The 16,984-nt window shown below is 37.2% G+C and overlaps 1 protein-coding gene across 1 annotated transcript in view; it reads right to left on the bottom strand.

Annotated features, from left to right (window-relative positions):
* LOC138762391 (uncharacterized) overlaps nucleotides 1–16,984 on the bottom strand; it is a 307,807-nt gene that overhangs the window by 237,259 nt on the left and 53,564 nt on the right. Inside the window, exons 9-12 of the mRNA XM_069936157.1 lie at nucleotides 10,954–11,207; nucleotides 10,745–10,864; nucleotides 1,937–2,078; nucleotides 909–941 (exon numbers count right to left, since the gene is read on the bottom strand). Coding sequence (XP_069792258.1) covers nucleotides 909–941; nucleotides 1,937–2,078; nucleotides 10,745–10,864; nucleotides 10,954–11,207 — 549 coding nt within the window. The remainder of the gene's footprint in view (nucleotides 1–908; nucleotides 942–1,936; nucleotides 2,079–10,744; nucleotides 10,865–10,953; nucleotides 11,208–16,984) is intronic.

Below are 16,984 nucleotides of genomic sequence, written 5' to 3'. Positions count from 1 at the left end.
ACATACTCTCCAATTCTCTTATGCAACATGCATGTTCTTGCTATCTAATATCAATAAATTTCTTACTAATCAGAAATGGTTTTACAGATCACTATGTATGTATGCAATTATCAGTCAACAAGGTAAGTGCTCTAAGATCATTCTGTAGGATCCAGAGTACATGTGAAGGTTATTTGTGCATTTTCTACTTCCAGATGGTGAAAGATCCTGGTATGCTTGACATCCATGAACAGTTAAAAGTCTGCCTCAATCAAGTCAAAGAACCTGTTGTGTTCCTACAAGTGAGGATTCCATCAGCTGTCTCCAATTAAGATGAAAGCCCTTTGATTAAAATCATCTCTAATTCTATAATGTATCAAAAATTTCTCAAACCGTTGACATTATAATATCCATGTCTTTGTCTATTCTCTGCTAGCTTCTCCTTCATTTTACTTTTGTGAACAATGCCACAATACCATGTACAAGTCAAGAATTTAAGATTATTAATTGTACACCCACCAAGCTCACTTCTTTGCTGATTCCTGCTAATACTTCCAGTTTGATTTTAAAATCATTAGCCACAAATGCTTTTTGACTGCCTTCTGGTTTCCAATCATCTCTTTCAGAGGATTTACTGCAATAATATTTTCAGTAAATATGGAAATAAGTTGATTCATAAAGGTCTGGCTCAAAGACATTTGCAAATGAATATCATCTTGCATTGCTACGAATGTGGGACATATTTGTTTGGAATTTCGGACTCAGTATAAATGGCAACTACGAGTCTTCAATATAAACAAATTCTTAGGAATGAAGAAGTAATCATCCCAGTTAAATTACTCCACTGTTTTAAGTTTTACAAAATGTTTTATTTGTTTAGGTTATTGAAAATATGGAACTGCTGCTACTGATGCACTTAACCATATTACCTGAGTCCTCTTGGCATAAAACTTTACCATTTTCTGCAAGACAAAAACATTATTTCTTTCAGTAAAAATGCTATTGCTGGTTGTGAGCTATATTTCAATATCTATGATCTAGTGTTAAGCACATGGCAATGGAATATTACCCAATGCAGTACCATCAGTAATGCTATATATATGGATTAATTTTATCATTTGACATAAACATATTTAACTTAAGCATATTTTGTACTTGACTCCAAAATTACTGGCTATAACAAGAGCAGTTTATCTCCGACAGAACACACTTTTGTCGATGACACAGGAAATTGTCTTTAATGAGATAGGTGCAACTGAACAAGCCAATTTTTATAATACTCTTCTAATGTGGATTAATGTTTGCTGTCCTTCACATGCATGCCTTAATAATTTGAGGGACACAACTCTTCGGGTGGTGAGATTCAAATTAATAAATAAAGTTGTGCCATGCTAAGCTTCTCAAACCGAAACCTCAAATTCCCACTCATACACTGGGCCACACATAATGGCCATTTCCACTTGAGCTCCCCTTCCTTTATTGGCTATAGCTAATTAGCCAATGGAGAGATTTTAACAAGCACCTATCTCTCCCACTTCTTTTTAAAGACTCCTCCTTTCATTCAGTCCCACTCTCGATGATATTTAAAGGTAAAACAAAGCTTTTCACTGTATCTTTATACACATGACAATAAACAATTCAATAAGCTCTCTCCAAAATTTTCAAATTCCCTTCTCCAGCTTTCACAGGTAGACTTGTTTCCTCTAAATCCCAACCTCAGTTCTTTGCCTTGACCCTGTCCTCTTATTTTTTAACCACTGGTATCCAATCCACTCCCTCACCAACTATCTTCAACAACAAGTATATGTGTGTACAGAAAAAAGACAAAAGAGAAAATAGTTAAGAGACCAGAAAGCCATGGAACATTACACTTCTACAACAAAACTGTCCGATACAACCAATGTTCAGTTGACCAATAAGATTTTAAAAATACATTTTCTAATATGTGAATACTTACGAAATCTCAACAAGATTTGCCATAAAGGAACATTCTTTTTTCTCTTGGTGAGTTTCAATTCAAAAGAACTCACTTCTTCTGAAATAACCACTTTATAGAATGGCTGCTTTGATTCCATATCAGTGTAGCAGAATTTCATTTCCTGCAATAGATATAAATGTTACTTGCTTCTACCACAGTATATCATTTTAAAAACTGATTGAATCAAAAGCATACAAAGTACAAGCAAAATGCAAATATATGAATGTTAAATACCACAAGGAAAAAAAATCTGCATAATTTGCAGAAATAGACTGAATCAAAAGCATTCGAAGTACAAATAAAATGAAAACACAAATGCTAAATATCACAAAGAAAAAAAAATAGCATAATTTGCAGAAATAGGAAACAAATGAATGCAGTTTCATGGGAGGAAATAGACATCTTCAATCATAAATTATTTGTATAACTTGGGTAAACTCTAAATGTAAATCCACTGTGATGGATTATGTTATATTTTTATTGTATATAGATATGCTTTAAAGAAAATAAATTGTGGGGTGCTTTTTTAGTGTTGGTCACAAACAAACACAGATCTCACTTAAGGTGCCAGAGCTCTGCTCAAGCCAGGGAGTCCGGGGTCTGAGTGCCTTTGCAAAAACTTTGAAGAATGCCGAAAGAGACTTCACAAGAAGGAGTTAATTGGATGTGCTCCATAAATCTTCGTCCACGAAGCCAAGCCAAAGAAAGAAAGAGTAATGGATTATTGTTTTGAGAGAGAGAATTCAGTTCTACAGTTCTTCAGTTCAGTAGCAGCAGCTGGGACTGGAACATGACAAACTAGCAAGCTTGTGGAAAATATCCATTTTGAAAGAGGGTTGTGATTTCTTAGTTCAACCTGGTCAAAGTCCATACAAGAGGAGATGGCTTAATGTATAATGTTTCACCTGAGATAGGGAAACAGAAAAGGAAATCTGTGGTGACCTACAGAAAAATAGGTTGTCATTTGGAAAGCCCTGATGGAGCAAGTTTCTTCAGCAAGACACTGAAGTGGCTGATCAGAAGAAATCAGTTGTGTGTATCCAACAAGCAACAAGTGTCTCTCTGAAAACCAACAACAACCTTCCTGAGCGGTAACTATTTACCTTTCAAGCACCAAAGCTTGGTGAAGATTCATGTTAAATTCTGTGCACAGTATAAGAATTGTCTAATACCAGTGAACTTGGAGGAGTGAGAAGTGAGATTGGACTGTAAATCAAAGAACTTTTCTGAACTATGACACATTACATACACTTGCACTTGGAATTAGAAAGGAGTTAAGTTAAATTAAGTTAGAGTTTGATTCTGTTTTCATGTTTAAAGATAATTAAAAGCAACTTTTGTTTAAGTAACAATTTGTCTTGGTGAATTTCTATTGCTGCTGGGTTTTGGGGTCCTCTGGGCCCGTCACACCTACTGCCAATACCACATTCCTGCATGTGGTGATACACCGCTATTACTATGTCACTGGCACTGCATCACAATGGCTAGCCCGCCTTTCCTCTAACTCCTCCCCCTGGAATCCCCTAATAAATATTTTTACGCCTGAGTCCCTCCCTCAGTACAAGTCCTGGAATCGGGCCTCAACAGAAGCATGTGTCCAGTCTTATGTAATAAAAGCCTGTTGTTCTACAACTCCAGCCTTTTAGTGCAATTGATAGTGTATCACTGCACTAGATTCAAATCACTCATATTTAATAATTATTAAATTATTAAATAACAGACCCTTTTTCCCCACAAGCTCTTGCCACCCAAATATAACAATTAACCAACAATCTCAGTACATTTTTAAAAGATGAGAGGAAACCAAAGAACCTGGAGGAAACCCACACAGGACACAGGTAGAACATGCAAACTCCTCACAGAGAATGCCAGATTCAAACCCTGGTCCCAGCTGCTGGTGCTGCAATAGCATTGTGCTAATTATTCTTGGGAGTCTCTATCTCAGAGGATCTTTCCTGGACCTAACACGCCAATGACATAGTGAAGAAAGCATGTCAGCATCTCTACTTCCTCAGGAGTTTGTGGAGGTTCAGTAATGACAGCAGAAACCCTGGCATTTTTCTACAGAGGTGTGGTGGAAAGTGTGCTGATTGGCTGCATTATGGTCTGGAATGGGGACACCAATTTCCCTCCAAAAATAAGTGGACATAGCCCAGACATAACAGGCAAAACCCTATTGAGTAAATCTACAGGGAACACTGCTGTTGGGGAGCAGCAGCAATCATCAAAGATTCACACCATCCAGCACATGATTTGTTCTCATTGCTGCCATCTTGTACCAGAACTCTCTTGCCCACTTCCAATGTTCTAGGTGAGAGGCCTGTGGCAATGCTGTTTTTTTTTGTTTTTGCAATCGGAGACCCAGATCTGGATGAACTGTGGACAGCCTGGTCCGCAGGTTGTGGCCAAACATTAGTTCTGCTGGGGTGTGTTTTGTGGTAGAATGTGGAGTGATTCTGTATCCCAACAGGAAATCTGTGATTTTGTGTGTCCAGGAGGCATTGAGAATTTTCATGGTTTTCATTCCTTTTTTGAATGTTTGTACAATACGTTCTGCCACCCCATTAGTACTTGGGTGATAGGGTGCGGACAAAATATGTCTGATATTGTTGTCGTGCATAAATTGTTAAAAATAATCTGATGTTAATTGAGGCCCATTGTCCCTAATTAATTCATGAAGGAATCCATAAGTGGAAAAGGTATCTTGTAGAGAGTCAATCGTGAAATCTGCTTTGGTGTTTTTCAGCTGTGAAACTACTGGCCATTTGGAGTATCTGTCCAGAGCTATTAGGAAAGTCTCACCCATGAATGGTCCAGTGAAGACTACATGAATCCGATGCCAGGGTTGGGATGGCCATTAGCTTCAGCTTGTGGCATTTTTGGCTGCATTGACTGATATACTTTGCATTCTCTTACTGTTGTTTCAATGTCTCTATCTATGAAGGGCCACCAGACATGCATCTGAGCTAATGTCTTCATTCGTACCATTCCCGGATGGTTGTGGTTCTGATAACATGGTAGTTTTCCATTTGGCTGGAATAATTGTACAGGTATCCCATAGTAAACATCCTTCTTTGACTGATAGTTCATGGTGGCGTGTGTGGTAAAGTTTTAGATCTTCTGGAATGACCAGATTTGGGCCACCCATTAAGGGTGAATTATAGGATCTTGCTTAATGCTGCCTCTTTTTGGGTCAGTCGTTGAAAGTGGGTGTGCAGGTGCAGCAGGCGGTGAGGAGGGCAAATGGTATGTTGGCCCTTCATAGATCTGGGGTATAATGGGCAGTTGTTGAAGTTGTTCTTGATTGATGGCTACTGCATCTGCTGTCCATTTTACAATTTCTTCTCGTTAGAAACATAACAATAGGTGTAGGAGTAGGCCATTTGCCTCTTAAAGCCGACATCGCCATTCATTTATGATCATGGCTGATCAATACCCGGTTCCTGCCTTCACCCCATACTCCCTAATCCCCTTGGCCACAAGGGCCAAATCTAACCTACACTTACATATTGACAAGAAACCGTCCTCAACTACTTCCTGTGGCAAAGAATTCCACAAATTTACCACTCTCTGAGAGATGAAATTTTTCCTCATCTCAGTCCTAAAAAAATTCTCCCTTATCCTTAAACTATGACCCCTGGTTCTGGTTTTTCCCAGCATTGGAAACAACCTTCCTGTGTCTAGTCTGTCTAAACCCTTAAGAATTTTATGTTTCTATAAGATCCCCCCTCAATCTTCTAAATTCCAGAGAATACAAGCCTAGTCTATCCAACCTTTCTTCATATGCGAGTCCCTCCATCCCCAGTATCAGCCTAGTGAACCTTCTCTGCACCCCCTCCAAGGCAAGGATATTCTTCCTCAGATAAGGCGACCAAAACTGCACGGAGTACTCCAGGTGTGATCTCATCAAGGCCCTGTATAGCTGCAGCAGGATCTCCCTACTCCAGTACTCAAATCCTCTCGCTATGAACGCCAACATACCATTTGCCCTCCTCACCACCTGCTGCACCTGCACACCCACTTTCAACGACTGATGCACAGCAACATCCAATTCTCGCTGTATCTCCCCCTTTCCTAAACAGATACCATTTAAATAATAATCCTCTTTCCTGTTCTTACCTTTAAACTGGATAAATTTGCATTTATCCACAATATACTGCATCTGCCACGTCCTGGCCCACTCGCCTAACTTGTCCAAATCACCCTGCACTCTCCTAGCATCCTCCACACAGCTAACCCTGCCACCCAACTTCGTATCGTCTGCAAATTTCGAGATACTGCTATCTATTCCCACATCTAAGTCGTTGATATATATCATGAACAACTGCAACCCCAGCACTGAGCCCTGCGGTACCCTACTAGTCACTGGCTGCCATTCTGAAAACAACCCATTTATTCCTACTCTGCTTCCTGTCCCTCAACCAATTCTCTATCCACTTTAATACCATAGTTCCTATACCATGCTCTTTAAATTTATATGCTTGTCTTCTGTGCGGAACCTTATCAAACACCTTACTAAAGTCCAGATATACCACATCCACTGGTTCTCCCCTATCCACTCTACTGGTTACATCCTCAAAAAACTCTATTAGATTCATCAGACATGATTTCCCCTTCACAAAACCTTGCTGACTCTGTGCAATGATACCAATACTCTCTGTTCTGTCTCGAGTAGTGGCATGTGTGATAAGGCATCTGCAATACTGTTGAATGTTCCTGGCTTATGTTTTATATCATAGTTGTACACCACCAGTAGCATGGCCCATCTTTGAATTCTGGCTGCAGCTAATACTGGTATACCTTTGTGTGGCCCCAAGATTAAACTAAGATGCTTGTTGTCTGTGATCAGGGTGAATTTTTTTTTCTATAAAGATATTGGAGGTTTTTTTACAATCCTTTTTCTAGTTGGGCGTAATTACGTTCGCTCGTGGTTAATGTTCGCGAAGCATATACTACTGGTTGCTCACCTATTTCTGTGATTTGGGATAGTACCGCTCCTAGCCCCACTGGTGAAGCATCCAAGGCTAGTGTAACTTCTTTACTAGGGGCGTAGTGGATCTGCACCTTATTTGTTGACATAAGTATTTCCTTTAGTTGATCGACTGAGTTTTTAGTTCCTGTGTTCCAATACCATGTTTGATCTTTCTTGAGTAAATGGTTCAGCGGGCTGCATAGTGTAGACATATAAGGGATATGTTTTCAGTAGTGATTAACAAGTCCTAGGAAGGTCTGTAATTTCAATTTGTAGGTTGGGTATGGGGCCTTGTGAACGGCTTCTGTTCCTGCTGGATTCATTCGCACCCCCTCTTTGTCGACTGTAAACCCAAGGTATATTACTGAGAGTGCATGAAGATACATTTGTCCTTTCATAACCATATATTAGCCTGTTTAAACCTTTTCAAGGTTTGGTAAGTGTTCACTGTCGTTTCGGCCAGTGAAGATAATATCATCGAGGTAACACCAAACAGAGTCCATGTAGTAATTTGTCCATTGTGCTTGATAAATCACAGGTGCCACTGAAATTCCATAAAGCATGCGTGTATAGGTGAATAGTCCCAGATGTATATTTATTGCTACATATTCCCTTGATTTTTTTGCCCAATTCCATCTGTTGATATGCTTGTGACAAATCTAGTTCTGTGAATTTTTGCCCTGTTTAGTGCTTGGAACAATTTTTTGCCTTGGGCATTGGGTGTTCAGATATTTTGAATGATGGATTGATGGTGATTTTGTAATTGCCGCAATTGCGAATTTTGCTTTTCGTATGGGTACAAAGGGCGCTGCCCAATTACTGTATTGTATTGGTTCTAATATGCCTTCATATTTCAGTCTGTTTAATTCAGCCTCAATTTTTCATTTCATAGCAAATGGGACTACTCTAGCTTTGAAGAATTTTGGTTCTGCATTATCTTTAATTGCAGTTTGCCTTGAACTCCTTTGATTTTCCCCAATTCTTATTGGAAAACAACTGCATGGTTGTTGAGGATTTGGTCGATTTCTGGTTGGGAGGTGTCTGTGTGGTTTACATTTAGAATTGAACCGATTTCCAGCCAGTCGAGGGGTATGTGTTATAGTCAGTTTCTTCTGAAAAATGCTGGTCCATGGGTATCTACGAAGTAGAGAGAGAGTGTTTTTGGTTGCTGCTGTTTGTATTGTACTTGGACGATACATTTTCCAAACACTTTGATTCTGTCTCCTGTAACAGATCTAAGAGTTATTTTAGTTGTTTTTACCGAGAGGCATGGTTGCAAGTATTCCTTTACATGTAACAGCACTAGGGACATCTCTGCCCCTGTGTCTAACTCCATCTTCTAGGGGTGGCCGTTTATTTTTAGCTGAATAAAGGTTGCTGTGTTTCCTCCATTTATTCTTCGTATGTGTAATATCTCAGGAGGTGAAAATGAAGGTCACATCTCTCTCTCTCTCTCTCTCTCTCTCTCTCTCTCTCTCTCTCTCTCTCTCTGTGTGCAATTGTTTTGACTTTAGCTGCCTGTTTATTTGCAGGCCATCTGTGCTTTACAAGTAGACATTTAGCTTTGATTTGTCCTTCTGTTTTTCAATGGTTGCATTTAGAATTTTTGAAGACAGTTTTCTGGTCAGTGGTTGTATTTCCCACAACGGAAGAGGAAGACCTCCAGACCAGTAGGTCTGGTTAACCCACATTTAAGTTTTTATCTGCCATTTCAGAGCTGCAGGCGGTTCTGTATGCAATCTGTAATGTAATTTCTTGATCCATTCCTAATAATTTTTGCCTTGCTTGGTGATTTGCCAGCCCATCACTAATCTGTCTCGCAGTGCCTGATTTAGAAACTGCTTAAAATGACAGTGCTCCACCAGTTTGCGCAACGATGCCAGGTATTTACTTACAGTTTCTCCTGGTCTTTGTCTCCTTTCATAGAATCATTGCCTTTCTGCCACAACTGGTTGTTTGGGGCTTAAATGGTTCCTTAGAGCTGTGCATAATTCGTTGAATGTCTTTGTCCCTGGATCCTCCGGGGACAACAAGGTCTTAAGGAGGTTGAATGTTTTGCTGCCCATTATACTGAGGAAGAGGGCATGTTTGTGGTTTACTGGAGCTTCCACAATATTGTGGGCTATGCAGTAGAGATTAAACCGCTCTATGTAGTTATCCCAACTTTCTTCTAATTTGCTGAATTCCCCAAATGTTCCTACTGCCATTTTGGTGCACTTTCACCTTGATCTTTTGCCAGAAATTTGTTGGGGTTGTTAAGTAGTTGTTTTCTACCTTTCTTCGGTTGTTTTCTTTCTCACGGTTTTTGCATGGAATATGTGTAGGTTCGTTTTGTTCCTCGTCGTCACTGTTGAGTATGCACTCACACAATTAAGACTCTGAGATGTGATTCTTTGTCATCCTTTACTTCTATTAGACTAGCATGGCTAGTGACACACAGGGTTATTTAATATATACACACATATATACATATATGTGGAAGGGTGACATCATGACGTAGGCATCATGATGTCCAGCAGAGGGCAGGCTGAAACTCAACAGATTCACTGGACTGATTTAATTGAAGCTGACAAAGTTCTGATAGGGCTCTTCAGAGTGGATGCAAAGAGGATGGCTATCTTGGCTGGATTATCTAGAACAAGATATCTTTAGGATGCAGGGCAAGATATTTATGAATGGATGACAGCTTTCTTCACTCAAGAGGTCAACCCATGAAATTGTCTATCACAGAAAATTGTACAAGCCAAATCACAGAGAAAGATTAATTTTGATTCATAAAAAGGCATCAAGTGGCATGGTCAGCATAACTGCACTGAAAGGCAGTATAGCCTTGTCATGGTATGGATTGTGTGTGATAATTGGCTCAGGCTGGCCTGCCCCCTGATGACACTCTCACCTGGACTCCTCCCCTGGGACCCAGGCCATAAAGGTCGGGCCACCTCTCCTTTCCCTGCACTTCCCTAGTTTGGATCCGGGCCAGCTCAAGTCTTCTGTACAATAAAGCCTATCATTCCCCTCAGTACTTGTCCTTGTGATTAATGGGGCAACTGGTAGGGCCCAACAAGGCTAAAAGGGCCAAATGATTCACGTCTGCTATTTTTTAGATTTTATACAGATTCCAGCCTGATTCAAGAGAAATATGCCAAAAAGTGGCACAATCTTTCCCAGTAATGCCAACTCAAACTCTACTTCCTCATCCATCTTTCAGTCATTTCAACTCTCTGAACTTGCTGATGTCATAAGAATTTACTGAGCGATTATTCTTTCCACAATCTGCAATTTTTTTTTCTGACACTGCAAGAGTTGTGGCCGCTGCAAGGATTCCTGCACACTGTTTTTGTTAACTTTGGTTTTTTTTCCAGAATACTAAATTACACAATGACCAATATCAAGCTTCTCCTGGCCTATCTTCATCCATGTGATGGGACTGCACCTATTTCAGATGCAAGTAATAATGTCACAAAGAGTGTCAACACACTTCCAGCTTGCATTGTTGTCAATTTTTTTTAGTCTTGATCTGGGAAATGAACATTGCACTGTACGAATAACAAAATCTCCATTTTAGATTTTTCTTAGAATTCTAAATATCATAAAAAGTAAACGCTCAAGTCTAAAACAGCTGAAAGAAGGGCAAATGTAATATTATCAATAAGACAAAACATTTAATAAGGGCACACAACAATGAGCTCCCAATATCAAAATGAATCAAACTGCCATTAAATTAGCATTTTACTTTTAGAAGCTCAATATAGAACATATCCACAAAATAAAATGTTTAAAATAATTCAGTTTTAATAGCATCTATTGTTACTTACATCTGGTGCAATATAAACTTCTGAAGAACTTATGAGAGAATATTTCCTGCCAAAGTAAAGTGATTTTATCTGTGAAGGATGTTTAATTAATTTGGATTCAGATTCCTGCTTATGCACTGCCTGCAAAAGGGGAAAAAGCTACTTTCGTAAGGCAAAATTCGATGAGTAAAACTGCCATAATATCCTCAAACATAATGCTTAAATAGTACCTGCATAATTGCAAAGTCATCTGGAACAGCATAAATGTGAAGTTCTGCAGCGTCAGTATATTGTGTTTGATAAATTAATGCCTGACTATGGCATGAGAACCATGAATTTCTGTCAATGATAACTCCCAGAAGAGAAAATGTTGGCATCTGCAATTCAACACAAGTTTGATGAACTTCTGATGGCTTCTGTACAGTATAAGAACGTCCCCTCACGTAAAAAACTGCAAATGTATTTTCAATCATTCGATCTGTGTCTGCAAAAAAAAAAAAAAAAAAATTTTCTTGCACAGAATTTTAGCATGCCAATACCAGATAACAATAGTTAAATTCATAATTCAAAGCATCATTTCAGCAGCTTCACTCATTCCTTATAACGCAAGTTTAACGTTATATCAATACAAAATTCAGCACAGGAAAATCACAAGAACAAAAAATGCACAGTACATTTCAAATTGTTAAGAAATACTTTGCTTTTTCTAAGGCACAAGTCAATTTCATTGGTGCAAACATTATATTTGTGGGAGTTGATTTATAATGCCTAATGTTTACTTGCATAAATGAACACAGAAGGGAACGAATTAAAAAAAATTGTGACACTAAGCAGCTAGCTTGCTTTCTCCTGTATACTTTTCTACCCTTTCGACAGGAAGACCACATACACTGAGAGATGTTAGTTTATTTCATTCAGCATACAATGAGCTGCATGAGGAACAGTGGGTCAGGCAGCACCCAATGTAGAAATGCAGTACTCAAAAGTGCTAGAAAAACTCAGCAGATCACTCAGCATCTAGAGGAAGTAAAAGACGATCAACATTTGGGGGCCAAGCCCTTCCTCAGGAATATCACATTCCCAACAAAGGGCTCAGGCCCAAAATGTTGATTGCCTTCACTTCTTGTGGATGCAGCATGACGCTGAGTTTCTCCAGAATCTCTGTGTACTGCACTAGACCACAGCTTCTGCAGATTTTCTTATTTAACTCCATTATAGAAATAGTCAACTTCTTGGATGGAGAAGATCCCTTTCATTTCTATAATAAAATTCTAGATGCCTTCCAACCCCTTCCAGATGCTTCATCTTAGACATCAGAATGCAATCAAGTTTAATTATTCTATTTATATACAAAATTTGTAAAATTGAATCCAATACTTTGACACTGGAGGCACTAACTAATATGCAAATTTCATTGAAGTCAGATGGAAAATTCAGATGTTGCTGCAGTTGTCATTTTTTTCAAGCATATACCATACCAATAATTCTTGGATTGTGCAATAAAATAACTTTACACCTGACTGCATATTGAATATTTGTTGTGAAGTTGAATAGACCTTCATGTGTGCTTTGATGTTCTACAAGATTTCATGTTTTTAATTATATTTTCATATCAATTTTTCTGATGCTAGTGGATATGATCTTAGCTTTTAATTCACAACATCAGGGTGCATTTCCACACAAGTATCTGTTTTTAATTTTTTTAAATTTAATACACCAATGTACTTGATCAGTAAAAATATATACACAGGTTCAGTATTTATATGTACACACTGACATTTTCTATTTTCTTCCCAACACCCCCCCCCCCCCAACGGAACAAGAAACAGAACAAACAAAAAAAGAAGAGAAAGTGTGTCAACCAAATATTATGTTTCACTATTTACTTAAGTATAATGTCTCATTAAGAGTTGGAGGATTGAAATTGGCGGCTTCTAATAAACATATATTGGTCTCAGATTTGTTCAAATTGAGCATAATTGTCTCTCAAGTTATAGGTTATCTTTTCTAATGGAATACACTTATTCATTTCCATGTACCACTGTTATATTTTCAAAGGGGTTTCCACTTTCCAGGTTATCATTATGCATTTTTTTGCTGCCGCAAATGCAACCAAAATAAATTGTTTGTGAGATCTATCTAATTTTATTCGTAACTCTTTATCTTTTATATTGATTAACAAGAAGATCTTTGAGTTCTTTGGTATTTTATTTTTTGTGATTTTATTTAATATTGAATTTAAATCCTCCCAAAAGGTTTTTACTTTTGCACATGTCCACAATGAATGTACTATTGCACCAATTCCTTGTTCACAGCGGAAACATTTATCGGATAGTGTTGGATTCCATTCTTTTAATTTTTGAGGTGTGATATATAGTCTATGGAGCCAATTACATTGTATCATATGATATTAAATATTTATTGTACTAGTCATGGTGACTGCACATAGTTCCATCCATGTTTCTCTATTTATCTGTATATTTAAATCTTTTTCCCCACATTGTTTGTGTCTGTATATTATCTCATCCTTTGTTTTGTAATTTAATATACATATTTGTAATAAAAAATTTTAACTATCAAAGTGTCTGTGATTAATTATTCAAAACAACCAACTTCAGGCAACCTTAAATTAGTTCCCAACTTCCCTTTTAAATACATTTTTAGTTGATAGTATGAAAATATTGTACCATGTGATATTCCATATTTATCTTTTAGCTGTTAAAATGTCAATAAGGTATTGCCAAGAAAGCAGTCTTTTATTCTTGTAATTCCTTTTCTTGACCATTCCTTGAAAAATATATTATTAATTGTAAAAGGAATTAATTGATTTTGTTTCAGCAAAGTATTTGGTAGCTTATCATCTTTTGTTCTTGATGCATTTTACTCTATATTTTTAATATATAATGCAATATTGGTCAATTGTTATGTTGCACCAGTTTCTCATTCTACTTGTAGAGTTAAGTGTTCAGAAACACTTTCCTCTAATTTATATAACTATCTTCAGCCAAACCAGTTTTTCTCTTGCCTGATAAAAGTTTGACAAAAATCTTAATTGAGCTGCCCTATAGTAGTTTTTAAAATTTGGTAACTGCAATCCCCCTTGTTTATATGTCCATGTTAGCTTATCCAAAGCCATTCTTGGTTTCTTACCTTCCATAAGAATGTTCTTATTAATTTATTCAATTTTTGAAAAAATTCTCCGGTTAAGGGAAACTGTAACATTTGGAATAAGTATTGTAATCATGGAAATATGTTCATTGTAATCCAGTTTACTCTTATTAGAGTTAGTGGCAAATCCTTCCATTTCTCTAAATCTTCATTTTTTTTTCATTAATGGTTGATAAATATAACATACAAATGATTTAAATTATTATCTATTGTGATTCCCAAGTATCATATGGCCTCAGATTGCCATTTACATTGTGTATAGTCTCAACTCCAGAATGGAGGACCATCGCCTTCCCAAGATCGTGTTCCATGGCGAGCTCTCCACTGGCCACCGAGACAGAGGTGCACCAAAGAAGAGGTACAAGGACTGCTTAAAAAAATCTCTTGGTGCCTGCCACATTGACCACCGCCAGTGGGCTGATATTGCCTCCAACCGTGCATCTTGGCGCCTCACAGTTCGGCGGGCAGCAACCTCCTTTGAAGAAGACCACAGAGCCCACCTCACTGACAAAAGACAAAGGAGGAAAAACCCAACACCCAACCCCAACCAACAAATTTTCCCCTGCAACCGCTGCAACTGTGTCTGCCTGTCCCACATCGGACTTGTCAGTCACCAACGAGCCTGCAGCAGACATGGACATACCCCTCCATAAATCTTCGTCCGCGAAGCCAAGCCAAAGAAAAAGAAAGATAATCAGCTGTGTTCATTGGCATCACTTTATTTTTATCAATATTGATATTATATCCTGATATCACCCCATATTCTTTCAATTTGGTATGCAACTTAATTATTGAATTTTTGGGATGTGTTAAATATACAATAATATCATCTGCAAATAAAACTTTTAAATTCTTCATCTTTTATCATCGTCTTTTCTTATCAATTCTGCCATTGGTTCTATAGCTAAAGCAAAAAGGGAAGATGATAATGAACATCCCTGTCTAGTTGACCTACTCAATTTAAAATAATCTGAAATATATCTCTTAGTTAACACTTTTGCCATGGGACTGTTATATAGTGCCTTGATCCAATTAATACATTTTCCCGGTAATTTAAATTTCTGCAAAACTGTATAGAGGAAATTCCATTCAAGCCTGTTGAAGACTTTCTCTGCATTATGAGTTACTGCCACTGTTAGATCTTTGCATGCTGTGCAGTGGAAATCAAATCAGTAAATTTACACACATTTTCTGCTGTCCTATTTTTAACAAATCATCTGGTCCAGCTTCAACTGCTGTAAAAAAAAAAACCATTAATCCATTTCCTAATAATTTTGTGATTATCTTGTAGTCAGTATTTAATAAGGATATTGGTCCATATGAAGCTGGTGACAGAGGATCTTTTCCTGTTTTTGGTATTACTGAGATTATTGCCATTTTACAAGAATCAGGCAGATTCTGAGTTTCTTCCACATTTTATTACCTCTAAAAAAGGCAGAATTAGTAAACTATTGAAGACCTTGTAAAACTATGGGGAATTAGTCTTCACTGGGTGCTTAATTGTTTAATAGAGCCATTAATGTGTCATAGACTTCTGTAGCAGTCACGGGTTTTGAGAATTTATCTTATTCTTTCAATTCCAATTGAGGCAATTCAATATTTGACAAAAATTCATCTATTTCAGTGTTCTTCCCCAAGACTTTGAGTTTATATAGTTGATTATAAAAACATATCAATCTTAGAGTAAGTTTTATGCCTGTTCAAGTAATATGAATAATCTCTTTCCTTTGGGTGTTGTTTTCTCTATATGTCTATTATTTTCATACCCTGCATTAAACTTGATATAAATTTGGGTGCTTTATTTTTTTTGTGGTATTTTTCCCGATTTTATCTAATAACAGATCAAAGCTAAAATTAAAATCTCCCCCAAGTAGAATATGTCCTTGTGTGCTTGATAACTTTAAAAATATGTTTTGCATAAATTTTTGGTTATCTTTGTTAAGTGCATAAATATTTAATAAGTTCCAAGATTCTGTGTATATCTGGCATACTATCATAACATATCTACCAGCCGGATCTGTGATTACTTTTTATATTTTAATAGGCAATTTTTAATTAATTAAGATAGCTATACCTCTCGCTTTTAAATTATATTTTAAAATTTGATTTAAGATGTTCTGCCTCTGCCTCTGTTAAGCGTGTTTCTTGTACAAATGCTATATCTATTTTTTCCTTTTTCAGTAATGTCAATAAATTCTTTTCCTCTTAATTTGGTTGTGCATTCCATTAATATTGATAGGTATACATTTCAATGTATTCATTTTGTTTACCCATTTTTACCTATATACCACCCCCTCAAACCCTCCAACTCTCTTCCTCTAAAGCTACACCCATGAAAGTTATTATTTCTTAATACACTGACATAAATAATAGAAAAAATAGGAGCTATAAACAGACTAAAGAATTGCAAAAGAAAAAAGCAAGAAGAAAACCCCCCCTTTAATGTGTTGTCTTTGCCAACCTGCAAGAAATCTCAACACCCTTAACTTCATGGGTTGCAGTATATACAATTGCCAACTGATTTTGCAGCAGACAATCCCTCCCCACCCCCAGCCCTTCCCCAGAGAATTTACTTAAAAAAAACACAATTAAACAAAGTTTTCATATAAACAAGTTATTAACTTCCCAACATATTTGTATTATCCTTAACAGATGGTTTTTTTTATAAAATAGCCCTTACGCTTCTTCTTGCTGGCTATTTGGCAATTGTTTGGAAAAGTAACAAGCTTTTCCTGGGTCAGAAAACAGTCTACTTTGTCCTCCAGGGATTAATATCTTCAAAATTGCTGGATGACACAAGACAAAGTTGTAGCCCTTTCTCCAGAATAAAGCTTTTGATAAATTAAACACCTTGAGCTTCTTTAAAAGTTTGAAGCTGATATCTGGATAGAAAAGTATTTTATTCTCCTTGTATTCCAATGGTCCCTTTACTGCCTTTTCTTTTCCAATAGCCAGCTCCAATTTTTTTCCCCTTGTCAGATATTGAAGTAACTTTACCAATATGGAGTGTGGTTTTTGCTGCGATTGTGGCTCTTTCAATTTTAATCTCTTCTTGAAGCTCCTCTATTCCTAAAATTTGCAGAATCCATTGTT

This window comes from Narcine bancroftii, chromosome 4 (genome assembly GCF_036971445.1).
Source record: "Narcine bancroftii isolate sNarBan1 chromosome 4, sNarBan1.hap1, whole genome shotgun sequence".
Lineage (NCBI taxonomy): Eukaryota > Metazoa > Chordata > Chondrichthyes > Torpediniformes > Narcinidae > Narcine > Narcine bancroftii.
Note: the sequence above shows the minus strand (reverse complement) of the source record. Positions and strands in the feature narration are given on the sequence as shown.